The sequence below is a fragment of the Protopterus annectens genome, chromosome 9.part0 (assembly GCF_019279795.1).
Source record: "Protopterus annectens isolate FY-2018-M chromosome 9.part0, PAN1.0, whole genome shotgun sequence".
Classification (NCBI taxonomy): domain Eukaryota; kingdom Metazoa; phylum Chordata; order Ceratodontiformes; family Protopteridae; genus Protopterus; species Protopterus annectens.
The window spans coordinates 810,550,272-810,578,154 of NC_056743.1; the positions used below are offsets into that span (position 1 = coordinate 810,550,272).

General features: G+C 42.3%; 1 protein-coding gene across 4 annotated transcripts in view; it reads left to right on the forward strand.

The window, feature by feature from the left end:
• METTL1 (methyltransferase 1, tRNA methylguanosine) overlaps nucleotides 1-27,883 on the forward strand; it is a 261,797-nt gene that overhangs the window by 146,466 nt on the left and 87,448 nt on the right. For all 4 annotated transcript variants that reach the window (XM_044083469.1, XM_044083466.1, XM_044083468.1 and 1 more), the window contains one exon: nucleotides 20,014-20,115. In XM_044083469.1, the coding sequence (XP_043939404.1) occupies nucleotides 20,014-20,115 (102 nt within the window). The remainder of the gene's footprint in view (nucleotides 1-20,013; nucleotides 20,116-27,883) is intronic.

Here is a 27,883-nt window from a genome sequence, read left to right on the forward strand (position 1 = left end):
ATAACTTTTATAATAAACCAAACTGGACAAACGTTGCAGCTTAAAAGTACTGTTCCAACTTTACTTCTCATATAGTGCAGATGATGTGAGAGATATACCATTTACCTCAGGACTTGTGTCCCTATCATACCTCTAACATAACTAGATTTAATACAGACTTTTTATACATACTTTGGTTAAACACACACCCTCTTGGTTTTGGAAAGATACTGCCTTGATGACGCAAATGCTAACACGTCTGTTCTTGTGCAAATGCTGATAAGTAAACTGTCTTCAAGGAAACGCCTTGTGGATTAGAAAAGCACATTTTTAAACTTTCTTGGAAAAACATGTCCTGTTGTCCAGTGAAAGCAGATTACATTCTTGTCATGTCTGTAAGAAGTCAGCTTTCTTGATGTGTGTAATACACTCATAAGCAAGTTCCTTATTTTTTAAGCCACATTTAGTATGGTTGCTCATCACATATTACTAAACTCTGTTTCTGCATTTAAGCAAGCTTTTTCTTTCAGCATATTTACAACAGAATTAATTTCAACCTTAAATTCATAATATCTAACAATTCCCTCTGTTTTTAAACATACTCAAAACATTTTATACTGATATGTATTTTTTGATCACATTATATATAAAGTCTTCTTTTGATCAAAATGCAATTTTACATAGTTAAGTATCACTACCAAAACTGAATGTATTTAACAACTTTTTCTTTTGCAGACCATTCTGTGAAAATATTTTATCAGTTATGAGCTGTGTCTGCTTTAGTTTAACTTGATTTATTTATTCTTTTGCAATTACAGAATTTAGTTTATGACTTAGAACTGTTTCATTAACTCTTTGCAACTTTTGAATTAACTATAAGAGACAAGAACCATGTGCTACTGCAAGCATTTATACATTGTGGTCATGTTTTTGAACTGCCCATTAACATCTTGGTAAAATACTGAACTGGGCTTAGATAAAAAAATATTTGAAAGCAATTATTTTACTGGGGTAAAACCAGTGATATTATAACTTGACAAATTACTTTTAAACTTATTACAATGTATTCTGTACAGTATGTATTTACACAGACTGTTTGCTATTCATGCATTTCAATCTAGCAGCTATCCTGAACCCAATTTTTTAAAACATGGTTTTTCACACATATTCATTGCTAGACATTAATTTAATTTTTACTGAATTCTTCTGTATTTGTACATACAAAGACTATAAAGTAAATTTAGTCTAATCTTACAAATTTAATAGCATTAATATTAAGCAAAATCTTGGAAAATGTTTGTCTCTTTAGAAATATCTAGTGGAATTGATACCAAATCCATATGTCCTGTTATTTTCTTTTTTATACCAACATTGTTTTGTCAAAAACATATTAAAAATAGTGACCATTCTTGCTCAATTTATACATATCTTTACTTTCTCTTGTATATCTTTAATCAATTTTAAGCCATCTCTTGTTTTTTAAATCATCTCTTGTATAACTTTACAGTTTAACAGGTTGTAAATACAATTTAATACTAAAATATCTTATTCTGTCAGGTTCAATCTGTTTACCAATATTTCTAATGCACTAATACCTGTTTTTTCCTCCCCCTAAAAGAGTATTGTCAAGAAGGAACGATATATTATTTCTGCTCTTTATTTCAGACCCTTTTGCAACACATACTGCTCACACAGTGTGTAAAACTGATAAAGTACCCCTCCCCCTGCAGAACTGCAGTATTGTATATTTGCTTTATAATATATGTCAGCCCAACACTTTGGTTATACATTTGCTTTATTAGGTTATTAATCTGTAGACCTTTGTCTGATATGATCATCTTTTCTGTTGCCTTTGCTGTCTATTTCTACTAGTAGTTATTTGTACCCTCCTGTCTACTTTATTTGAACTGTATGTATACTATAACCCATCTGCTGGCTATACTTGATGTAACTAAGGTTTTTTATTTTTTTTTTATTTTTTATTTTTTATCAGTGACATATATGCACAATTGTGATGTTTTATTATAATTACCAAATAGTGTTGCATGTGAACATTTTAACAATTATGTTTTAATAACAATAAGTTTTTAGAAAAACTCAAGCCACTTGTCTGGCAGTCTTGTTTCTTATCTTATCTGTTCAACATTTCCTGTAACTATTCATCCAGTTTAGGAAGGTCTGAGCTCACATTTCAGTTCACCTTTTTTAGCATTTTTCCTTTAATCATCGGTTAGTAAAATGCTGTTATAAAACACTTAGTATTATATTTGTGATTTGCATAACCATGCAAACTAAACATTATTTTACAATTAGCTTACATATTTTTTAACTTTTGATTTCAGTATTTTTATTTATTTATTTAACTGTTCTGACATTCATTTTACAAAGACTGTTTGACTAATACCATCCGTGATTTTATTTCTTTTTAAAATTCAGAACTTTAACTGTTCGGTGTGGTGTTACTATACAATTATAAAAAAAAAAAATAGATATTAGCTTAACAAACACATTTATATATTTACATTATTTATATTTGCTGTTGTCTGTCTGTTATTCTTGTGTGTTGTATAAAAAGAAAATACATGCATGTCAGTCTTGTGACTTTAAATCATTATTAACTATTTTTATTTAATTTTTATACATTAGAACTGTTTTGTTTACCTTTTGACTATGCTATGAGAATGGCAGTCATACGCTCTACTTTACTTTAGTACTGATAAATATATTGCTTTAATTGAATGGAAATTTTAAACATTTGAGAATGATTTGTATTTCACCATCCTACCATGTAAGCTTAACCATTTTCAAAACACAAACATATTATAAAATATATTTCTTTTGTACAGATCAGCTGTAATTTCCTACTCTTTCCCAATGTATGAAGGAAGTCCGTCACTGTCAGTTCAGCTAATCTATTTTCTTCATCTTGTAACTGTTGTTTAAGAGTCTCCTCATGGTCTGCCTGATATGTCTCAGGAACCTGTTCTGCTGAATCTGAAACTCCTATGCATTTTTGAAAAAATGTTTGTATAACTTGTCTAAACTTCCTGAACTCATTGTGTCTCTTTTTTAGAAGTTTACTACATTTTTTTGTAACAAAAATGTACTAGTGGTTCTATCAGTAACGGATTTGACTCACATTTGGTGACAGGACATAACTGTTTAACATCTGAATATAATGGAAACACTTTAGCCTTAGTTAATTCTTTATCATGAACAGATCTGTCTTCACAGTCTATTGTTTTAGCAACATCATGTAATACTTTTTTATGACATAATACACAAAATGCAGTTTTTGTTGAATCACACAATAAACATTTGTCATATTTCACATGGTTTTCTTTGAGATACCAGTCAAATATTGTAATACATTTGCATAATGCCTTACTATCAACCTGCCCTACTAAGGTTTTACATTTACTAATATGCTGTGTATACCAACATTGCAATTTTTTACATTTGCTTGAATTATGCATGAAAATATCCATACTGTCTAATATCCAAACTGTCTAATATCCAAACTGTCTTATAATATGCAAACTGTCCAATATCCAAACTGTCGAATAGCATCCATACAAAAAAATGTGACGTAGAAAAAAGTCTTACCAGTGAGCAAGAAAACAGGTGATCAGGCTGTTGTTGCAGATGGCTGGAAATTTTTCAGAGTCACTTGAGAAGCTGGGAAAGCACAACAGGCAGTGGACTGTTGGGCTAGTGGATATCCCCCTTTTCTTTAGTGAAATTATGGCATTGCGAATGGAACTTCTGTCTCACTCCAGATGTAGACGTCTAAAAAACTTTACTACTGCAAGCTGCATAAACTGGAATACTTCTGTTCAGAATTGACACATACGTACAAATGTTAGTTACTGCAATTTAACTGAAGTAACCCTCTGCAGGGCTTACCATCACTCCCCCTGTGTTTGAATGCAGATTATAGGTTCAAATGCAAGTATTGGGTTCAAATGCAGATTTTAGGTTCAAATGCAGGCTAGCTTGCCATTGAAAAATATTTGGCTCTAGTCACTCAGCTGGCTCGCCATTGAAAAAATATATTGAGCTCTGCTTACTACTCCTTACTGCTTGCTCTTGCTGTGGGATTTGAAGTCTTCTTAAGACACTCAGTCTTGCTGGCTGGAATCAAAGTCTGGTTATAGTTGCATTCACAGTCTGTTGCATACAGAAACTTGCAGAATATACTTTGCAGCATCAACTTTAGAGAGCAGTAACCAATAACTTTTATAATAAACCAAACTGGACAAACGTTGCAGCTTAAAAGTACTGTTCCAACTTTACTTCTCATATAGTACAGATGATGTGAGAGATATACCATTTACCTCAGGACTTGTGTCCCTACCATAGCTCTAACATAACTAGATTTAATACAGACTTTTTATACATATTTTGGTTAAACACACACCCTCTTGGTTTTGGAAAGATACTGCCTTGATGACGCAAATGCTAACACATCTGTTCTTGTGCAAATGCTGATAAGTAAACTGTCTTCAAGGAAAGCTTGTGGATTAGAAAAGCACATTTTTAAACTTTCTTAGAAAAACATGTCCTGTTGTCCAGTGAAAGCAGATTACATTCTTGTCATGTCTGTAAGAAGTCAGCTTTCTTGATGTGTGTGTAATACACTCATAAGCAAGTTCCTTATTTTTTTAAGCCACAGTCATTTAGTATGGTTGCTGATCACATATTACTAAACTCTGTTTCTGCATTTAAGCAAGCTTTTTCTTTCAGCATATTTACAACAGAATTAATTTCAACCTTAAATTCATAATATCTAACAGAATGAACAGGATTTTTCTGGGGGAAAAGGAAGAGGAAGGAACCAAATGAAAACAAAAAAGAAAGGAAAAGTGTAATGACTAACCTAGATAAGAAAACAAACGGAGAAATAGTAATTGATTCTGATAGAGTGACTTACTCTTACAATGGCTTTAAAATTTTTAATTTAAGTGGGATCGACATTAATGAAGAACACTTCCATCTTTTTGAAAAAGGTTTCAAATTTGTTCCAACAGTTAGATTTGATGTTTGTGATACTCTTATTGAGTTGAAATGATTTACTAAGAAATTAAATTTTGCATTAATGTTTGAACAGACCAATGGACGTGACACAACTAGTTTTAAAAAGGCTAGTATATTCACCCCTCCCCTTCACCCGGCCTTGCAGGTGTTTGAGGAAACATGTGCATCAGATTTATATGACCTTTAATGTTGACAGAAATTTTAAGAAAAAGTTTGTTTAAACCTCACTACAAGGGAGAAACAAATTTTGGAAGATTTACTTACTGAAAGGGGGATTTGAATCATGAAACCCGACAAGGGGGGTGGCATGGTTTTGGTTAACACCTTTGACTATTCGAGTAAAATTTTGAATATTTTGGGGGATGTTAATGTTTACATTCCAGTTTCTATGAATGAGATCAACATCTCTTACAGGAAAATAGATTTAGCTATAGAAGAATTTGTTATGGACAGCAGATTGGATGAGAAGATTGGTACTATGTTGACTATTAAGAAACCAAGACTAGCGAATCTTCTTTGGTATTCCAAAGATTCATAAAAGTACAACTGATCTGCCATACACCAATTGTATTGGGGAAGGGGTCTAAAACATATATGCTATTGCATCTTTTTTGGACCACACACTTAAACATATTCCCAACCAGTATGAACATATGTTAAATGATTCTTGGGACTTCCTACGTAGTCTGACTTTGCAGTCATACAAAGGTGAGGTGTATTTTTTAACCATCGATGTGGTTGACTTATTCACCTGCATTCCAACTGATGAGGGGTTAGATTATTTTTAATCACTTTTGAAAGATCAAAAGTTTACCTTGAGTTTTGACATTGACCTGTTGGTAGAACTTATGAGAATTGATTTGGAAAACAATTTTGTGTATTTTGAGGGGGAAACCTTTAAGCAGGTTAGAGGCGTAGCTATGGGGGCAGCTTGTGCCCCCATCTATGCAAAACTTGTTCTTTTACAATGGGAGCTACATTATTTGTTTCCTTCTGATTTTTGTAACAATATTAAATTGTACCAACGTTTCCTGGATGATTTGTTCATCATTTGGGAAGGACCTGTGAACACCATTATAGATTTTGTTGAGTTTTTAAATTCTACCACTGGATTCTTGAAATTTACATTTAAATTTGAGCAGGGTGGGATAGATTACTTGGATGCGAGGTTAGATAAAACCAATGGGGGACTGAAATCAAGAATTTATAGAAAGAACACTTTCAGCAACTCTCATCTCCCCTACACAAGTGACCACCATTGGAAACAAAAAAGGAGTATAGTTAAAGGCCAAATGGTTAGAGCGGCCAGGATGACATCAGAGTGGAGTGATTTTGTGGTAGAAATTGGTTTTATTTCTGACCTTTTTAGTTCAAGGGGTTATCCTGATTGGTTAATAAAAGAAGTGTTGGAAGAAATTATAAAAGGTCGTGCAACTAGGTACCCCCTATTTTGGGGAAACCACAACAGGTGATGAAGTGTTTGGTGAACAAGCTTTTAAAAGGGCCTTGGTTCTTCAACATAGTAATACAACAAAGGAAGTCAAGGACCTTATTCAGAGAAACTAGATGTTAAAACATAATAAGGATCTAGTGCACAAAGTAGGTGATAAACTTAACTTTGTTTTTAAAACAGGAACTAATCTGAAAAAGGTGTTTGAAAGTAACAATTATAGACGTACAAATGTTTCAGACAAGGGAACAAGTAGTTGTGGTAGGTGTGGGTACAGTAAACACATTTTGGATGAAATACCCATCATCTTAAAAAAACTATGGCAACAGTAGGATTTATTTAAAGGGTAATTGTTACACCAGAGGTATTGTGTATTTAGCCCTGTGTAGAGACTGTCCAAGTTTTCTACGTAGGGAAATCAGAGAGGGCATTGAACAAACAAATTTATGAACATTTGTACAACATTAAAAAAGGAAATATTAATAATGCATTAAGTAAGCATTTACAAATTGAGCCCAAACACAGGCTTTCGTTTTGGGATTCTTGAACAAGTACCTATTGACCCTAAAGGGGGGGGGGGACTTGGCTATGCTGTAGGGAGACCTATTGGCAAATAAGACTGAATGCCACCCCCCCCCCCAGGACTAAACTAACATATTTCTATTAAGCCTTATCTAATTAAAAAAGCGGAAGACCTACAAAAATAAACACTGAGAGACTTAGTAACACTACAAGTTGATTGTATTTAATGAGTGTTTTTGTTGATTTCTTTGAACAATTTAAAACCATTTCAAGCCCATGGTACCTCTTTCTAGTTGTAACTGTTATTTTGTATTACCCTTTCAAAACTTTCTTTGGACACTTATTTTAGTTTGAACTTTGTTTGCTTGGTGTGACAATGTGGAATTGTTTTTTTTTTAACTTGATAGTTTTAAATGTGTGTTTTTACTTTAAACCAAGTTACAACGGCTCCTTTTGGCACCTTTTTTCAAATGAAGTCATTTAAAAATGGTTGACTGAATAGTAATATTGTTTTTACACTTGAAAAAGCCCTACAATTGAGAAGGGTGAAAGCGCTTGTGGAATTTATTTGATAAACATTTTATGCACTGAAACGATCGTGTGTTTTTGAATTTGTGGTTTTGGCTCCACGATCTTTTTCCACCTCTTGTTATTTTAGAACATGCATTTATGTTAAATGCAGCAGACCTTAGTCATGATGTCCTCAACTTCAGAGAAAATGTAGTGAATGTTGTAACTTGCTACAAGATGTTTAAATAGAGCATTTTTAATGGAAGCTTCCATCTCTGTGTGACCCCACTCCTGCTGTTTATGTGCAGTAACACAAGGATTGTTCACCCTCTTACTCCTGCTGCTTAATTATGCATTAATTATGAGATTGCAGTTAGAGTATAGAATGCTCTGAAGTACCAGTAACTTGGGATTGGTTTATATTTGTTTACACTCAGTGTCACTGTTTTGCTATCAGGCTGTCAGAGCATTGAACGGTACCCCGATAGGACATGCTGTTCATCAAGGGCCTGTCAGGAAGAACCAGTGGTTATAGTGCCATCCCCTCATTTCATGCCAGGTTTCAGAAAGTGCACAGTGTGTGGCCATAAGTTTTGCCCAGCCGATGGCCACACTCTGTGCGTGATGTGTCTGGGGGCAGCCCATCTACAGACCTCCTGTTCTATCTGTGCTGGGTTTAACCCTAGGGCACTGAAGGACAGGAGAGAGAAGCTCGTCCTGAATGGCCTACTTCCCTCCACAGGTATGGTAGCCCTTGCTTCCCTGGATCATGGTTCAGCCTCGGCTTCCACCTGTACCCCAGTCTCTGGGACTCGAACTCCCACCAAGAGAACCTGGGAGGAGAAGTTGAAAAAGGACAGGCCGAGGAAGCGGTCTCCTGACTGCTCTGCTTCGGCTGGGTCACTGGCAAAATCTAGGCCAACTACCAGGCCTGGCTCTCCAATGATTCCACTCTCCCAAGGTTTTCCCCTGAGTGAGAGGAGTCCTGGATCCGGTCTCCCTTGTGAGCTTCCCCCACTGTCACTCCAGATGGGCGTCAGTGGCCTCTTCCTCCCATTCCACCCAAAGCCTTAGTGAAGCTGAGTTGGATAGGATGATGCGGAAGTTCATCTGCACCCAAATCCAAATGAGTCTTGCCTGCCCCCTCTCCGTCTGGAGCGGGGAGCCGAGCTTGCAGTCTTCCTTTACCCTCGATCACTCCTTCTCTGATCTGACCTTCGGTTTCGTAGCCTTTGGATCCGGGGTCGAGGGGGTCGGTGCCGATGGTACCTTGTACCTCGATGCCGGCAATTGCCTTGAGCATGTCAGATCCGACCAGCTCTTGGGGCCGTTGCCTCTCCATCGGATCCGAGGGGCTGTTGTTGGCTCTGAGCATTTCAGAGCGTAGTCTTCCTCTCGGCATCTGGAGTCTCAGGTCTGGCTCCCCCTTCGGATCAGAAGTGGACTGCTCCTACTGGCCTTTCACAAGATGTCTGTTCTACTTAGTCCTTTGATATGGCGGAGAGGGTACTCTGTTTCATCGAGACCTTTGACCATCTCGCCCTCAGACTCCACCCTGTCTCCCTCTGTTTTGCATACGGTCTTGGCCATCCTGCCATCTCATGGACAGCCTGTTGCCATTTTGCCTCAGGAAGCTTCCGCTTGGAAAAATTAGAATGTTGGTGAGTCCTCCCCAGAGATCCCCACTGAAAAGGTTCCACGCAAATGCACGTGCAAACAGAGGCACTTAGACTCCCCACCGGAGTTGCTCAGAAGATACTGATTTGGAGGAAGGGGAAGGTCCCCCCCGATCACTTCCTGAGGGATATCTCTTTCCGAGACCTCATGGAACTCCTCTGCCAAAGGGGTGGGGTATGCCCAAAAAACAGCCTCTGGTGAATGTGTTCCTTGGGGCATCCAGGGCAGGCCCATCTACTTCCTGGGTACCCCCTGCTGATCCCTTAGTGGATCTCATAACATCTCGAGCATGGAAAGAACCAGACACAGTGGAGCCCATCCCAAAGTGCCCGGACAAAGTTCTTAGCCCTCCTTCGGACAGGATGTACTGGAACAAAAACCCCCATATTGATGTTATGGTGGTGGCAACTGCCACTAAGAGAGAGCTTGCTCAGGAGAGCTCTTCAGTCCATCCTCCTAACCGAAAGTCAAGGGTGATGGATCGATTCGAGAAGTAGGTGTACGCTTCAACCACCTTCTCAGTAAGAGCGCTGAATTACATGGCACATGTGATTCGGCTGCAGCGAGACCTAGTAAAGGAGAGTCGACCCCTTAGTCCATGTCGGCAGGAGACAAGAAGATGTTTGCCGCTCGTATGGCCACTCTGAAGTCGGTCGCTAATACAGCCATGCGTCTCCTCTTCCATGCTACCAAAGGAGCCGCTAGGGCAGACGGTACAGGAGTTGCCATTAGGTGACACACCTGGCTCTGGCTATGTCCATTCTTGGAACCCTTTAAGATGTTGTTTACCAATGCCCCGTATGATGGTTCCTCCCTGTTTGGGAAGTCGGTACACAAGACTTTGGTCCGGAGTGAGAAGGACCAGGAAGATGCTGTCTGCTGTCGGGATCCGCTTCTTCTCCCCTCAGAGATCCTTTTCTAGGAATCCGAGTGGGTATAAAAAGATGTGGTTCTGGAAGTATCTGACATTTTCCAGGGACACTTAGGACTCATCATCCCCTAGAGCCAGAGGGAGTTATGATAGATGCCGCCCTAGAAGCAGAGGGGGTCCAAGAAATTACAGGTATCTAGAACCGTTCTCGGACAGACCTGCATAGCAGCCCTAAAGAGCTGCCCGACTGCTCTTGTCTGGAGGCAGTCGGGGGGCCGGTTATTGCTACACCCAATGGAATGGGAGTTCATAACAGATCATTGCGTGTTGCAGATCATATCCAGGGGCTATTCAGTCCCATTCCTTGAACCACCCCTTCCACCAAAACAGCACCTGGACATCCCACCTGCGCAAAGAGAGGAAGCAGCACTAAAAATAGAAAAGCTGCTAATAAAATGAGTCATCCAACCTGTCCCCCTCGACCAGTCCAGACCAGGCATTCATTCCAGGTTCTTTTTAGTGTCAAAGAAAACGGGGGATTTAAGACCCATTTTGGATCTCTCCACCTTGAACCTGTCAGTTGCCAAGCAAAATTACGAATGGTCAAACTTCAGTCCATCCTGCCTGCGAATGACTGGATGTGCTCGATTGACCAGCAGGACGTGTACTATAATATCAAGATGGACAGGTGCTCTGAGGTTCCTCTGCTTCCAGTTAGGAGCCAATCATTATCAGTTCAGAGCCCTTCCCTTCGGTCTCACCACAGCCCCCAGGGTGTTCACCAAGGTGATGGCAGTAGTAGCAGCTCACCTGAGGCTTCAGGGTATTCAGGTTTTCCCTTAACTGGACGATTGGCTCCTTGCTGCCCCTTCCACGCATCAACTTTGCCAAGCCAGGGATTACTTCCGTCTCCTAACACAGAGAAGTTGGGCATCACCATCAATCTCAGCAAGTCATCGCTGATCCCAATTCAGACCTTAGACTTCATTGGGGCTCGATTAGACACTCTCTAAACAAAAGTTTTCCTTACTCCAGACAAGATACGCAACCTGAAGCTGCATGTTCTTTACATCCTACAAGCTCAATCTCCGACAGCAGAAGCGGTACTGCAGACGTTAGGGTCTGTGGTGGCCACTATCAATCTGCTACCCTTAGCATATGCAGATTCTTCAGTGGAATCTGACAGTTCAGTGGTCCTTGTTAGATCTGCCATCTTCTCATCCTGTTCGAATCTCCCGAGTGTGCAGGAGCTCTCTTTGGTGGTAGATTAATTCCCTGGACCTAGTCCGGGGACATCCCTTTTTCCTGTCATTCTCCAAGGCCGTGGTGACTGTGTATGCCTCCCAGCTAGGATGGGGGGGGGGGCACTGCTGGGCAAGGTGGGGAAGGACAGTCCAAGGCACGTAGGCCCCATCCAAGACCAGTTTGCATATCAATGTCTTGTAGTTGAGGCAGTGCTTCTCGCGTTGCAGGTTCTTCATGCCCATTTTCCCCTAGGGACGGTTGCTATCCAGATAGACAACGTCTGTGGTCTGGTAGTGTTTACATTACGCTGTCAAAAACTCAAACTGTCGACAGCGTAATAATTGACACGAAAATGTCGAAACCCCCCGAACATCAAACACACAAAAAAAAAAAACGCCCAAACACAGCACAAATTGCTCTATGCAGCGGGGCAAGCACCCCCTGCACCCCCCACACCTTAAATATATCCACTCCGAGATTGCACTACATTGCAGTAAATGGAAATATCCCCTTACGGAGATTTCCGTTTACACGTGTGATGACTTTCTCTTTCGACATTTTGGTGCCAACAATATCAGCTTCGATATTGTCGGCCTTCGACAGGGTGAAGTAGACCCGTCTGGTACATCAACAAATGGATAACCCAATCTTATCCCCTTTGTTATGAAGCTATGAGAGTGTGGGAATGGGCGAACTCCACTGGCTGTTTTTCTGGTGGCAACACACATTCCGGGACGGTCCAGCATTCTATCGGACAGGCTCAGCAGATCTATCCTGATGCCTTACTAGTGGTCTCTGAATCCTTCACTAGCAGAACAGATCTTTCAAAAGTGGGGTCAGCCATGCTGCGATCTATTCGCATATCCTTCCAATGTGAAATGTAGTGAGTTTTTTGCTCTGAACCCCTCTTGGGGGGAAGCCCCCAGAGACACTCTGATTCATGCTTGGCCTCCTGGTCTTCTGTATGCTTATCCTCCTCTATCCTTGATACCAAAATTTCTTCAGGAAGCTCGCAGGGTGGGGAGCTTCTTGATCCTCATTGCCCCATTCTGGCCTCGCCAAGTCTGGTTTCCTTCTCTATGGTCTCATCTGGTAGCTCCAAAGTGGACGTTGGATCCAGTTCCGGATCTCATTTCTCATTCCCCAGGGATTCTCCATCTAGACCCGGACAGTCTGAAGCTCGCAGCATGGCTGCTCCAGATGTTCATCGTGTTTCACTGTTGCAGTCATGACTGTAGGGTTCTCCCCTGCTGGCAGGCAGCCCTCGGTCGGCCAGAATCCCAAAGTCTGGGTCCAGCGTCGGCTGTTCAACCATGCTCCCTGACGTCAGAGCGCCAGGAGTGCAAAGCCAACAGCCGACGCCATCTTCTCCCATCTTTCTTGCCGTGCGGTGATAGCAGTTCGCAAGTGCCGGTTGGCTGACTCCTGACTATTTTTTCTGATAAACTTCAGTCCGAAGACTTTCTTCTCCACTCAAAGCTAAGTACCCCGTTGGGGAAACTTTTTTCTTGCTCCACTCCGATGTCAGAAAAAGTTAATAATTGTATTTCATGTGGGAAGCAAATATCTCATAAGGATTTTCATTCTTACTGTATTCCTTGCTTAGGCCCTGACCACGACGTAGCTAGTTGTCGGTTTTGTGCTAGATTCAATCAACGTACAATTAAATGCAGGTACGATTTTGCTTTTCATTACTTCGGTAGGCGCTTTAACTACAAAATGTCGTCGGATACGTTTCCGGCTACCGGAGTTCACAAACGTCGCAAGGATAAAGACAGGCCTCAGTGGTCCAAATCTGATGATAGCACACAAGCGGAGCCAGCTACAGGTTTGGCCGTCGTCAGTGAGGCGCTTTTGCAGCCCCTATCGTCGGCCATTTCAGAACCGATGGCTGAAACGGACTCTCATGAGGAGCCAACCAGGCCTTTAAATATTTCAGTTGCAGGACCTTCAGACAATGCTCCTTCGGATGGGTTCGGAGCCGCTGTGCAGGTACCGGCTTCCGAAGGGGTTTTCAGGCCCCTCAGCTTCTTATAAAGGCAAAGCCAAAGGCAAAGACTCCTTCAAAACCAAAAACTGCAACACAGGCCTCTTCTGAACTGGCTCCCAAGTCACAGAAACAGTTACTCAAGATGGCGGAGGATTTACTTACTATGATTAGGGGTTCACAGCCCCCTCCAGATAAAAGGCCAAGGCAGGATGTTTATTATGATTCCTCTGATCAGGCTTCTGTTTCTTCAGTTTCTTCTTCTGACCAGGAATATTCTTTCCCTCCTTATGAGGATTCTGATGCTGAGGAATCCATTCTTTCAGCTTCTCCCCCTGAGGATTTCTCTTTTGGGGAAACTTTGCATGAAATGAGGGAACATTTCCACTGGGAAGGACAAGAGTATTCGGAATCTACGAAATGACTAAGGGATTTTCTTCTTCTTCCCCAACATAGACCCCTGGCTATTCCTCCTGTTTTGGATATTGTGGATGATGCCTTTTTGGAGGCTAACTTAACCCCTGACTCTTTTCCTCCTGCTCCTGTTAAGCCTGATAGATATTACAGGGTTCCTGATTCCCACCAGTTTTTATACAAGAACCCTTCTGCTGACCCTGAAACCATTTCCCAGGGTCCTAAGGGAGTTAAGGCCGCTTCTGCCAAAAACCCCATTCCCACTGAAAAGGATTCTAGATCTTTAGAAAGATGGGGCAAAAAAGTGTACACTTCTGCTACTTTGTCCACTAGGGCTTTAAACGGTCAGTTTCATATGCTGAAATACCAGTAATTTCTCTTGTCTGTTTTAAAACAAAAGCTTACTTCCATTTCTGCCTGTGCAGATGATAAGGAATTACATGACGTATTGCATGCCACTGAACAAGTTGGAAAGCATGGTTTACACTGTGGATTTGATGCCTTGGAGGCTTCTTGTAGGGCTGCTGCCTCTGGTACAGTCATTAGAAGGCATGCATGGCTAAAGGAACAAAATTTGCCAGAACAAGTAAAAGCTAAATTATTGGATGCTCCTGTTCAGCATAATGTTTTGTTTGGATCAAAAGCTGAAGAGGTGATTAAAAAGATGGAGGCTAAGGCGAAATCCATGCAAACAGTTAAAGATTTCTTACAAGTACAGCCACCAAGATTTAGCAGGAATTGGCCTTCTAAAAATTGGTCTTTCCCACTTCAGACAGGCCTCAGAGGGGTAGATATAGACGCTCCAGAGGAAGGCCTCAAATACAAGCCTCTTATAGACCAAGACAGTAGACTGCTTCCACCCCTAGGGGAGGAGAGGATAGGTCACAAACTCATAGGAAACAAACTCAATGACTCCCTCTGTTGCACTGCAGGATCTTCTTGCCTGGAAGCCCCCCTCGGAGGAAAGCTCTCTCTTTTTTTATCAAAATTGGACTCCTATAACCCAAGACAAGTGGGTTCTGGATGTGGTTTTAAGAGGTTACAAATTCCATTTTCATACCCTGCCAAGACCAAGCGGATGGCAAGACCTTCCAAAACATCAATGGACAGAGGCCTTAAACCAGGTGGAAGCACTTTTGGCTATGAAAGCCATAGAACTGGTTCCACTTTCAGAGATGGGACAAGGTTTTTACTCAAGGCTCTTTCTAGTTCCCAGGAAGCAAAACTCATGGAGACCCATTCTGGATCTGTCAGTCTTGAACACCTTTCTAGAAATTCCAAAATTCAAGATGCTTACTCTACAGCAACTACTTCCAATGCTATCCAAAGATGCGTGGATGGTAACTTTGGATTTAAAGGAGGCATATTTACACATTCCCATCAGGCAGGAACGCAGAAAATACTTCAGGTTCAAGGCCGGATCGAGGCACTTTCAATTCTCTGCGCTGCCCTTTGGATTGTCTACTGCGCCCAGGGTCTTCACCAAATGCCTGGCTCCAGTAGTAGCTTACTGCAGACTCAAGGGGATTCAAATTTACCCTTATCTTATCTGGACGACTGTCTAATTCAGGCAGACAGCAAGGATGTCTTACTCCAGCATCTAGAGTTTGTACAAAACCTCCTCAAGTTCCTGGTTTTTTCTGTAAACATAAAAAAGTCACATTTGACACCCTCACAGCAGATAACTTTTCTGGGTGCTCTTCTAAACACCACAACCCAGATGGCATTTCTGACATCCGAAAAACAATTACAGCTGGCTTCAACTTTCAAAACCTTGACAACTTTAACTCAACTATCTGCAAGGAAATTCCTGCAGGCTCTGGGTTACATGGCTTCCTGCATCCTTCTCGCACCATATGCAAGACTACACATGAGGAAAATACAGTGGTACCTAAAAAGTGTATGGTCTCGGCATTGCCACAGTTTAGACATACTGATCTCCGTCCTGCCTTGCCTTCAAAAGGAATTCCTTTGGTGGTCCAGGGCGTGTACTCTAAACAAAGGGAAACCCTTCTGTCTGCCTCCTGCTACTCAGATTCTAACCACGGACGCGTCGGATTATGCTTGGGGAGCCCATTTTCGGGGCAACTGTCTGCAGGGCCTTTGGACAAAGGATCAGAAGCACCTGCATATCAATTGAAAGGAAATGTTAGCCGTTCATAAAGCCCTAATGGCCTTCAGGAATCTTCTATAACCAGGACAACTACTAATACAGACAGACAACACCACAGTTATGTGGTACATAAACAAGCAGGGGGGATCTCATTCCTACCCCCTTTGCAGACTAGCCATGGATCTATGGAACACAGCTCTAGCTTGCAATCTGGACCTTCAAGCTCAGTTTCTACCAGGGAAGCAAAACTTCCTGGCAGACAGTCTGAGCAGAAACCTTTCGGATCCACACGAGTGGATGCTAGATACCAAAATATTCAGGATGATAACAGCAGTCTGGGGATGTCCTCATAAAGACCACTTTGCATCCCATCTCAATCATCAACTACAGAATTTTTGCACCAGGACTTTCCACAAAGAAGCTTGGAAAGTGGATGCTCTATCATTCAGTTGGAGAAACCTCTCGGGATATGCCTTTCCGCTTCTTCCTCTTCTTCCACAGGTATTATTAAAGATAAAACAGGACAAGCCCAAGATGATAATCTTGCTGGCCCCAAATTGGCCTCGACAGTTTTGGTACCCAACTCTAAAAAACCTATGTCTGGAGCCCCCTTGGATTTTACCTCAGTCTCCGAACCTTCTGTCCCAACATCAGGGTCAGGTTCTACACTCTCATGTCAGAACTCTCAGCCTGGCGGCATGGTTAATCCAGGGCCTTTGATTTCTTCTTTCCTACCCAAGCAGGTTATGGATGTCATTTTAGAAGCCAGATGTCCTAGCACTAGAAAATCTTATGCAGGAAAATGGAAAATATTTTGTTCCTGGATGCAGGCTCAGGATTCTGATCCTCTTCTTCCGAACATTTCTTCAATTTTACTTTACTTGACAGATCTCTTACATAAGGGTCTCTCTTTCTCTTCTATTAAGATGCATGCCTCTGCTATTTCTGCTCATTATAATACAGACCCTCCAATCTTTTCCCACCAGCTCGTGAGACAGTTTCTCAGAGGAGCTAAGAATTTAAGACCCCCTAGATCTCCTCCCATTCCTGCTTGGGATCTCAACTATGTTTTGGAAAAACTAACCTTGCCTCCTTTTGAGCCTGCTGCCTCTTCTGACATCAAGTTTTTATCTTGGAAGACAGCTATCCTGTTAGCCCTAACCTCTGCCAGGAGAGTTTGAGTTACAAGCTCTTATGGCTGTGGAACCATATATTATTTTTCATCAAGACAGGGTGTCTTTGAGGACTAATCCTACCTTCATGCCTAAGGTGGTTTCCAAAGTGGCTTTAAATCAAACTATCCACTTGCCAACTTTTTTCCCCACTCCTCAAAATAAAGGGGAAAGGATCTTACATTCATTGGATGCACACAGGCAATTACGTTTTTACCTGGACAGAACCAAGGACATCAGAAAATCAGAACAATTGTTTGTTTCTTATGCTTCAAGTTCCCAAGGTAAAGCCATTTCAAAACAGACCATTTCTAAATGGATTGCTCATGGAATCAGATTTTGTTATTCACACCATGGAAAGCAAATCCCAGGGAGTATACGGACTCATTCCACCAGAGCTGCTGCCACTTCTGCGGCCTTCCTCAGGGGAGTTCCTACCAAAGAAATTTTGGAAGCTGCAACTTGGAGTTCAGTGCATACTTTTTCTAAGCACTACAATCTACCTCTCTACTCTAAGTCTAGGGCAGGCTTTGCCTCTGCAGTCTTGCAGGGCCTTTTAGCCGCCCCTTCTTCTTTATGACCACCTCCCTTTCTTTCAGCTTTGGGATTCTACCCTACAGTCATGACTGCAACAGTGAAACACGATGAACATAGTACAGTTGTGTACACCTACCATAAATGTAGATGTTCGAGTGTCTTCACTGTTGCAGTCTGGGTTTCCCTCCCTCCTGTCCCCTCTTATTTTTACCTTTTTATGGTTCCTTTTTTCACCATTCTTCTAAGGTGTATTTGCAAAGGATAATGGGACCTTTATCATTTTGGGACTCCTGACATCTGGGGCAAGAAAAACTGGAGAAGATGGCGTCGGCTGTCGACTTTGTACTCCTGGCGCTCTGACGTCAGGGAGCATGGTTGAACAGCCGACGCCGGACCCAGACTTTGGGATTCTGGCCGACCGAGGGCTGCCTGCCGGCACGGGAGAACCCTACAGTCATGACTGCAACAGTGAAGACACTTGAACATCTACATTTATGGTAGGTGTACACAACTGTACTTTCTCATGATTATTAGGACTCCTGGTTTATCTTCTCCCGTTAAAAGCATTCTGGTGGCAGCTCATAAGTCTTCTACCAGGAGATAATACCATAGCAAGTGGAAACGTTTTTCTGTATGGGTTTCGCAGCATGCATTGGATCCCTTTACTGCTCCAGTTTCTGTGGTTTTGGTATTTTTTCTTGGATTTTTCAACAAGGTGCCAGTTCGTCCACAGTTAGTCCAATTGGCTGCAATTTCTAACTTTCATGTGGGGGAAAATATGACTTTGTTTGCTTCTTCTAAACTTTGCAAGACCTTCCTTAAGGGTACCTTTCTTCTGAGACCCCTGGTGAAGGAGCCTACGCCTCCATGGGACTTTACATTAGTGCTTCAGGCCTTAGTCTCACCCCCCCCCCCTTTGAACCTGCAACTTCGATAGATTTGCAGCTTCTGTCTTGGAAGACTGCAATTTTAGTTGCCATTACTTCGGCCAGGAGTGTATCAGAACTTCAGGCAGTATTGATCAAGGTTCCTTATATGATTTTTCATAAGGATAGTGTCTTTGCATACTAACCCATCCTTTCTTCCCAAGGTGGCATCAGAAGCCAATGTTAATCAGATGATCAATCTCTGTCTTTTCAAATTTTCAAAATAAGGGAGAATACAAATTTACACTTGTTGGATGTACATAGACGATTATGATTCCATTTGCACAGGACAGAAGTCTTTTGTATTTCTGACCAACTCTTTATTTCTTACTCAAACCCTTTTTAGGGAAACCAAAGTTACTATTGCCCGCTGGATTTCCCAATGTATTATCTGGGTGTATTCTGAAAGGGGAATTTCCCCGCCAGGTCAGGTAAATGCACATTCTACCAGATCTATGGCTACTTCAGCGGCCTTTTGGTCCAGAGTGTCATTGGATGATATCGGTTCTGCAGCTTCTTGGTCCTTGTCTCATACCTTCATTTCACATTACAAACTGGACATCATATCCAGGAACAGGGCATCCTTCGGCTCCGCCGTGCTCTCGAATATCCTTCCATGAGGGCCTCCCAGGTGTATGACTCTTGTCCCACAGGCTGAAGATTAAATGAAGTCAACTTCACCATAACATTCCACCTGAGTAGTTGTACTTCATTTGTCTTCAACCATCCCTCCCTCCTTCCCCTGACCTTGTCTGATTTGTTTGGGGATAATAGAGATATAGAAGTTGGACATATTCAAGATGTCCTTTGTCCTGCTCATTGTTTAGAGAGGCTTTTTCTGATAGTGACAAGGTCTTGTTGGGTCGGGTGTGAGTAACAGGTTGGACAGCAAACTCTAGAGACAGGAGCACTATAGGTAAGGGGAGGAGCTTTGAGTTCTGATCAGATGCTAGATATACGGCCGAGTCGGATCCGAAATGTATCCATAACCCACAGGTTGAAGACGAATTAGGTACAACTACTCAGATGGAACATTATGATGAGTACGTAACTTTTTTCATGTCACATCATCTGATATGCTGACATGTTGAGATATAGTCATGGGGCAGACTACCTGACTTGATCATGTTTCGTTGTTTTCGCACATATAACTGTTCAAGGGAACTTGCCGTCAAAACAGAGGTGCTGTGTGTACACTGGTAGAACTTCTTGTATCCCTATTACATGCTGAAGGAGATAACAGCCTGACAACCTAGAAAACTGGTTCATCTTAATGACATGCGTAAATGTCCAATTATATCCCACTTGTTCCATCTCTGTTGCATCTGAAACAGTTAGTAGTTTTAGTGACCATTGTCTTTACAGGTGCACTGTTCTGATTTTCAGCTGCTGTTTCTGTAATATAATACCAAGTAAGAGTATTGTTTAAGGTGTTGAGGGCAGCCTGACTGAATTAACCCACCACTGCAAGGCCTAATGTCTGGAGAGAGTGGGGGGGGTCACTCCTTTGTAGAGAAATGGCTGTATGTCAGTGATTTAACTGCAGCTGATAGTTTTCTTACTCATTCTATAGGGCTTGGTGTACACCATCACAGATGTGGAAGAAGTTCATGAGTGGATGGTGAAGCATTTTTCAGAGCACCCCCTATTTGAAAAAGTGCCTTTGGAAGATCTGGTAAGAGCCTCTTAAGTAACTGTTAAATCTCAGGATTTCTAATGTGTATCTAAGACTGGCTTTCCCCACATATTCAGGGTAAAATAAGGTACCAAGTGTGCTGGATAGCAGAAAGCCTGTCAAGAAACACTTGCCAGGTTGGAATAAGTGTTGATAATGGGGTAAGTAAAGGCTGGAGTGAATTAAATGATTGAAGATCCCATAAGAGACCAGTAACTTACCAACAGAAATGACAATTCTTTCTCTTTTCATAGTAGAAGGTACTCTTCTGCAGATTCCTTGCTTTATATTATAAAAAATAAAGATTCCTCTGCCTGTTCATTCATTTTTTTATTCTTGCTATATATTATGAGAAAAGATTCAAATAATATTTACGTGACATGTTTATTGTAATACTGTATACTGTTGGATTTCTTGTACACAAATAGTTCAAACTGAAGCTCCCTTTTAGTACTTTATTTTAGGAATTCTGTTTGCCTTAGAGGAAACTCCATTTGTTTTGCTTAACTTACATATTTACCTTTGGCTTATAGTGGCTAAAAATGGTTGTAACCTTCACACCGCACAAACATTTAACACGACAGTATACATCCCATTGGAGTTGTTATACGTTTATGCATTGTATATGGGAAAGTTTGGTCTTACTGACAGATGTTTCTAAGTTGGCCTTACATGTTTTCCTTGTGAGCAAGTAGAATAATTGTGATGCAGTTAATATTGGAGTCCTGTTTCTTTAAGATGAGTCTAAGTTTAGCGTGTAGGTCATGTGACTTGAGCTGTCTCTTCAGTTTTGAATGAAAGCTTGATGTGGACGATTTGCCTTGGGTATGTAGTACCTCCATGTGCTATCCTGAACTGTAACTTAGTATTTTCTCTTGGAGATCTGACATGGTGTCATAATTAAACGGTTATACAGCTACTGATATTTTTTGGGACACTGATGCTTGGTTTCTCTGTCTATCACTAATCTTGCTGTACTGCTGTTTTTGTCTGTATTAAATATACCTTGATGGTAGACAATGTATTACTGAGCAATATTTGTACAGGCAAGCCATCCATTACACTAATGCTGCCATTAGTATTTTTGACCAGATATTCTTAAGAAGAAAATATTTTCTTAAGCTGTGAAGTCATTGTGAATTTCACAGTTGTATGATGTTACTTGTTTTGTGCCAAGTTTGGCTTCTTGGAGGATCTCACATTAATTCTTCAGTCAACTGTGCAGCAGAAAAAAGTAGGGCTCCCAGTTAGAGACTTACCAGTGAAATTCCTGGACTTAATATTGTCATACAAGCATGATAAGAAAGTTGTTGATTCAGCATACTATTCACTGATGCAGATGATCTTCGTGTTTCACTGTTGCAGTCATCACACTTGGGTTATCTGCCTGGAGGTAGCCCTCAGTCGTCCCGAATACCAGAGACTTGGTATTTCTGCGTCGGTTGCTGTCGCTCTAGGTCTGACGTCAGGTCATCAGGGGTATAAAAACAGGGAGCCGATGCCATTACACCACCAGTCTTTCTTGCAGAGGAGCCTGAAGCAGAAGCAGTTCGCACAAATGCCGATCGGCCGCTACCTGAGTTTTCGTTTCTGAATTGAATTATCCATTGGGGGATCCTTTTTTTCTTGCTCTAACCGATGTCAGAAAAAGTTAACAGTTGTCTTGCCTGTGGAAAGCAAATACCACACCGAGATTTCCATTCTTACTGTGTCACCTGTTTAGGGTCAGACCTTGACGTACCTCGCTGTCAGTTTTTGTGCCTTGTTCAACGCCCGAAATATTCATCGTCAGGCCCTTTTTGTTGCTAAATACTTTCGTTCTCAATCTCCGTATTCCGAAATGGCTTTGGTAAGCCATCCAGCTACCATTCTCCTGAAAAAAACATAAGTATAAAGACAGACCGCACAGGTCCAAAGCTGCCGACGATGCTTCCGTTAAGCTACTCTTCAGTTCACCGGTACTCAGTGAGTCGCTTTCGCAGCCCCTGATGCCCGCTTCAGTGGATTCACAGGCCTCTACTGAGACCTATTCGGAGTCCGGTATGCCGTGAGACTTTTCTTCAACTATGGAACCTGTGGAGGTCTCTACCTTGGATGGGTCCGGAGCTGCTGTGCAGGCACCGGCTTCTGAGGAAGTTCTTCGCAATACCGATTTTTGACACAAACCGACTTCCTTCAGGTCTTCATTTCTGTCTAAAACTACCGGGTTTCTTAGGCCAAGAGTACGCACTGTACCTAAAAAAACGACTACCAAAGTGCATGCACCTGCTCCCTTGCCACATCATCAAATGTTTAAAATGGCAGAAGACCTTATGCTGATTAGGGGGAAGTCCGCCTTCTCCTGCTAAGAGGAAAAAGAAACCTGTCCCCAGGAGCTTCAACAGACCAAGAGTCCGAATCTGAGGTATCTGATTATGAAGACATATCCTTGTCTGCTTATGAGGATTCAGATGCAGAGGAATCCATTCCCTCGGCTTCTTCTCCAGAGGATTTTTCTTTTGATTAAACCTTACTTTAAGAGAGCATTTCCATTGGGAATGCCAAGACTATCCTCAGTCCAAAAAGGGACTCTGAGAATTTCTAGATTTGCCACAACATAGGCCTTTAGCAGTACCCCCAGTCCTAGATGTTGTGGATGATGTCTTTATGGAATCCAGTTTAACTTCTGATACTTTACCCCCTGCTCCTAGGAAACCAGACAGGTACTACAGAGTACTTGACTCTCAAAAATGTATTTTCAAAAATCCTACTGCTGACCAAGGGGTCATCTCCCAGTGACCTAAAGGTATCAAAGTAACAGCTAAGAATCCCACCCCTTCAGACAGAGCTCTGGACAGATGGGGTAAGAAAGTATAAACCTTTGCAACTCTCGCCATTAAGGCCTTGAATTGTCAGTTTCACATGCTGACGTACCAACAACATATTAAGCAAAAAATAGCTACCTTTACAGACTGTGCAGAAAATAAAAAATTGCATGAGCTTATGCATTCTGCAAGCCAAGTCAGCAAGCATACCTTGCAGTGTGGATCTGACGCCCTAGAAGCATCTTACAGGGCAGCAGTCACTGGTTCTGTACTGAGAAGGCATGCTTGGCTTAAGGAGCAGACATTGCCAGACCATGTCAAATCAAAGTTAGTAGACACTCCTTTGAACAAGGACAAACTGTTTGGCACCAAAGCAGAAGAGGTTCTTAAAAGATGGAAGAAAAAGCTAAATCTATGCAGACAGTCAAAGAATTCCTGCAAGTACAGCCTCCTAGATTCAGTAGGCATTGCCCCTCGAAACATTGGTCCTTTCCAGCCCCCTCAAGGCCATCTCAAACTAGACCCAGGGGAAACAGACCCCCCCCCCAGACTACAGTCTCAGCATATGCAGAGATCTAGGCAGTGCAGTGCCTCCACCTCTAAAGCGAGGAGTGATAAACCACCCCAATGACTTCTCAACTCCACTCCCCACCTCTGTCGAACTGCTTGTGCCCCTAGGAGGAAAACTTGCCCTTCATGCAAAAAACTGGATTTCCATCACCAAAGACTCATGGGTCCTCAACATTGTATCCCGGGGGTACAAATTTTACTTCCACTTACTGCCAACCCCAAAAGGGTTCCCAGACCTTCCTCCAAACCAGTGGGCAGAGGCACAAAACCAAGTTCAATCCCTGCTCTCTATAAGGGCAATTCAACCTGTTCCTGCAGAGCAGATAGGTCAAAGATTTTATTCCAGACATTTCCTGGTACCCAGAAAAGAGGGCACTTGGCACCCAATCCTAGATCTTTCAATTCTCAACACCTTCCTGGTGGTACCAAAATTCAAAATGTTCACCCTGCAGCAGCTTCTACCTCTGCTAGCCAAAGACTTAAAAAAGCCTATCTGCACATCCCTATAAGGGAGTCATGCAGGAAATATATATGCTTCAGGGCAGGATCTATGCATTATCAGTTCTCTGCACTTCCCTTTGGCTTGTCCAGTGCTCCCAGAGTGTTCACAAAATGCCTGGCTCCAGCCATTGCTTACTGCAGACAGAGACATATTCAAATTTACCCGTACTTGACGACTGCCTGATTCAGGCAGACAGTAAGTGCTGTTGCAGCACCTGACATTTGTAAAAAAAAAAAAAATCTAACCTCCCTGGGGTTACACCATCAACGAAAATAAATCAAATTTAGTCTCCAGTCAAAAGATTATATTCCTGGGAGCAAGCTTGGACACAGCATCCCAGATGGCATTCCTTGCTCCAGAAAAACAAGCCTATCTGACAGACTATATTTTATTCAAATGGCCACCAGAACCCAGCTATCTGCAAGGAAAATCCTGCAGGCCCTAGGGTTCTTGTCTTTATGCATCCTACTAATTCCATATGACAGACTGCATATGAGGAAAGTTCAGTGGTACTTAAAGTCTGTGGTGCTAACATTCTCAGGACCTGGAAACAATCATTCCTATAATACCCTGTCTAAGGACAGAGTTTCTTTGGTGGGCAGCAACATGCAACCACAACAAGGGACTGCCCTTTACTCAACCCCATGCTGGCCAGACCCTAACCACAGATGCATCAGACTATGCCTGGGGGGCAGACATGGATGGCAAGTGCATTCAGGGCCACTGGAACCAAAGTCAAATTCATCTGCACATCAACCAAAAAGAGATGCTAGCTGTGCAGCATGCTCTGACAGCTTTCAGATCCCTACTCTCACCAGGACACCTGCTAATAAAAACAGACAACACCACAGTTATGTGGTACATCAACAAGCAGGGGTTAAACCACTCTTACCCACTCTGCAGGCTAGCCATGGCCCTGTGGAACTTGGCCTTGGACATGCAGATCCATCTGCAAGCTCAATTCCTGCAGGCGAACAAAACTCACTGGCAGACTACTTAAGCAGAAATCTGCTTGACCCACACAAGTGGCAACTAGAGCCCAGCACCTTCAACCTTCTGATTCAGAAATTGGGACCAGAGCTGGATCTCTTTGCCTCCACCTGCAATCACCAGCTCAGCAAATTCTCCAGCAGGACACCTCACAGCAGGGCCTGGAAAGTGGATGCCCTATCCTTCCAGTGGTTAAATCTCTCAATCTATGCCTTCCCTCTGCCCCTTCTCTCAAGAGTATTGCTCAAGGTAAGACAGGACAGACCAAAGACAATTCTGATTGCTCCAGACTGGCCACGCCAGCACTGGTACCCACTCCTGTGCAGCCTGTCACCGGTGCCACCCTGACACCTACACCAGAACACAACCCTGCTGTCACAGCAGGGGAGGGATAGATCTTGCATCCACAACTACAAACCCTAAATCTTGCAGCCTGGCTTATTCCTTGAACTCTCCCCCAGTAACCTGCCTAAGCAAGCAGGTGCTGGACGTCATTCCTGAAGCCAGAAGACCCAGTACAAGGTACTCCTATGCTGATAAGTGAAAAAGGTACTGCTCCTGTATTTAGTCTAAAGGAGAGGACATAACTCTGCCCTCCCTGCCTCTAATCCTGGATTACTTAGCAGATCTACTTCACAGAGGCCTAGCCTCCTCCATTAAGATCCATGCCTCTGCCATTTCGGCTCATTACAACACTGAGCCTCCTCTCATCTCTCACCCTCTTATCAAACAGCTCCTGAGAGGGGCAAACAACGTAAGGCCACCTAGGAGAGCACCCACCCCTGCTTGGGACGTTAACTTTGTACTGGAAAAGCTCATACTACCCCCCTTAGAGCCTGCAGTGTCAGCAGAGCTAAACTTCCTCTCTTGGAAAACAGCCTTGCTCCTGGCCATCACTTCAGCTAGAAGTGTCTGAGCTACAAGCACTTATGTCCATGGAACCCTTCATTATTTTCCATGCTGACAGGGTTTCCCTTAGGACTAACCCTTCCTTTATGCCTAAAGTGGTGTCCAGTGTGGCTCTCAACCAATCTATCCATTTGCCAATTTTCTTCTCTAATCCTCAAAATAAAAGGAATGGATATTGCACTCCTTGGACTTGCACAGACAGCTCAGATTCTACCTTGATAGGACTAAGCCCTTCAGGAAATCTGACCAGTTACTAGTCTGCTTTGCATCAGGGGCAGAGGGCAAGGCCATTTCAAAGCAAACAATTTCCAAATGGATAGCACACTGCATCCATTTCTGCTAGAAGCACCATGGGAAACCAACCCCTTGGGGGTCAGAACACACTCCATTAGGGCAACTTCTACCTCTACAGCATTCCTCAGGGGAGTCCATACCAGGGACATCCTGGAAGCTGCTACCTGGAGTTCTGTACACACATTCACCAAACATTACCACCTGCCTATCTTCTCCTAATCCAGGGCGGGTTTTGCAACAGCAGTCCTGCAAGGCATACTAGCCAGCCCCAACTCCTCTTGACTGCCTCCACCCTTCTTTAGCTTTGGAAATCTACCCAAGTGTGGTGACTGCAGCAGTGAAACATGAAGAACATAGTACAGTTGTGTACACTTAACATAAATGTAGATGTTAGAGTGTATTCACTGTTGCAGTTCTGGTTTCCCTCCCTCCAACCCCCGTGACTCTCTCTCTGTCTATTACTCACCCCTTTCAGGGGTATTGGTATTTACTTTTTACTGGTGGTGTTTTCTCCACCATAACTTAGCTCCCTATTTGGGGGGCTCCTGACATTTGGGGTAAGAAAAACTGATGTAATGGCGTCTGCTGCCTGTTTTTATACCCCTGACGACCTGACGTCAGTCCTGGAGCGACAGCAACCGAGACAGAAATACTGAGTGTCTGGTATTCGGACCGACTGAGGGCTACCTGCAGGCACATAACCCAAGTGTGATGACTGCAACAGTGAATACACTCGAACATCTACATTTATGGTAAGTGTACACAACTGTACTTTAGTGCCTTAACTACCTTGTGTATTGCTGACTTGGCCTGTTCTGTTACGATTCCTTTGCGTGCATCTTTGCTTGTATAACTACTTTTAGCTTCTGTAGCAGTTGGAAAATAGTTCCTAAAAGAGGTTCTTCATGTGAAGCTTCCAAAACATCCTCGGGATCCTCCTTGGTTTTTGAATTTTTTTGTACTTCACTCACTTTTTTCCACCTTTTGAACCAATATGTTCAGCAAAACTCAAGTATTTGTCTTGGCAAACTATATTCTTAGTTGCTGTTACTTCATGCAGAACAGTGCAGTGACAGTAAATAAGCATTACTCATTAGACAGAGTATGTTTTTCAGATCTTAGCTGGGATGCCTTCGTTATGGTATCTCCTTGCCCTCCGGATGTCTGTGGAAGTTTATTATGGTTGGTCAAGTTTCCTTTCATAATCCAAAGACATTCTTTCATGTAGGGGAGTATTCTCACTATTGCACGTGTTGTGCAATAGTTTGACATCCTGTCCAGAATTAGTTTCTTTGTTTGGTGCAGAGTGCTGGGATAGGCTCCTGCTCGACACAGACCTGCAGTGGATTATGTGGTTAACTGTAGAATGAATGAATGAAATGGAGATGTCTCATCCTGAAGGGTTTTTAAACTGCAGGCCTTGGTGTGTACTGAATCATATTTAGTGTGCCATAAGGGCTTGAGTGTCTAACAAATTCTACCTCTGGATCTGAGGTGTGCTATGACATTTGAACAAATTAATTCAGCTACTTAAGTTCAACAGGAGAACAAGTGTGAAAAATAATGAATATACAATGGATATGCACAGACCAGCCAGATATTGAACAGAGAATGAAAACCCCAAGGTAATTTGTGTGTCTCATTTGTGAAGGGTAAAAATGGTCACACTGTTACACACAGAAGCTTTCCAAGTGGTTAG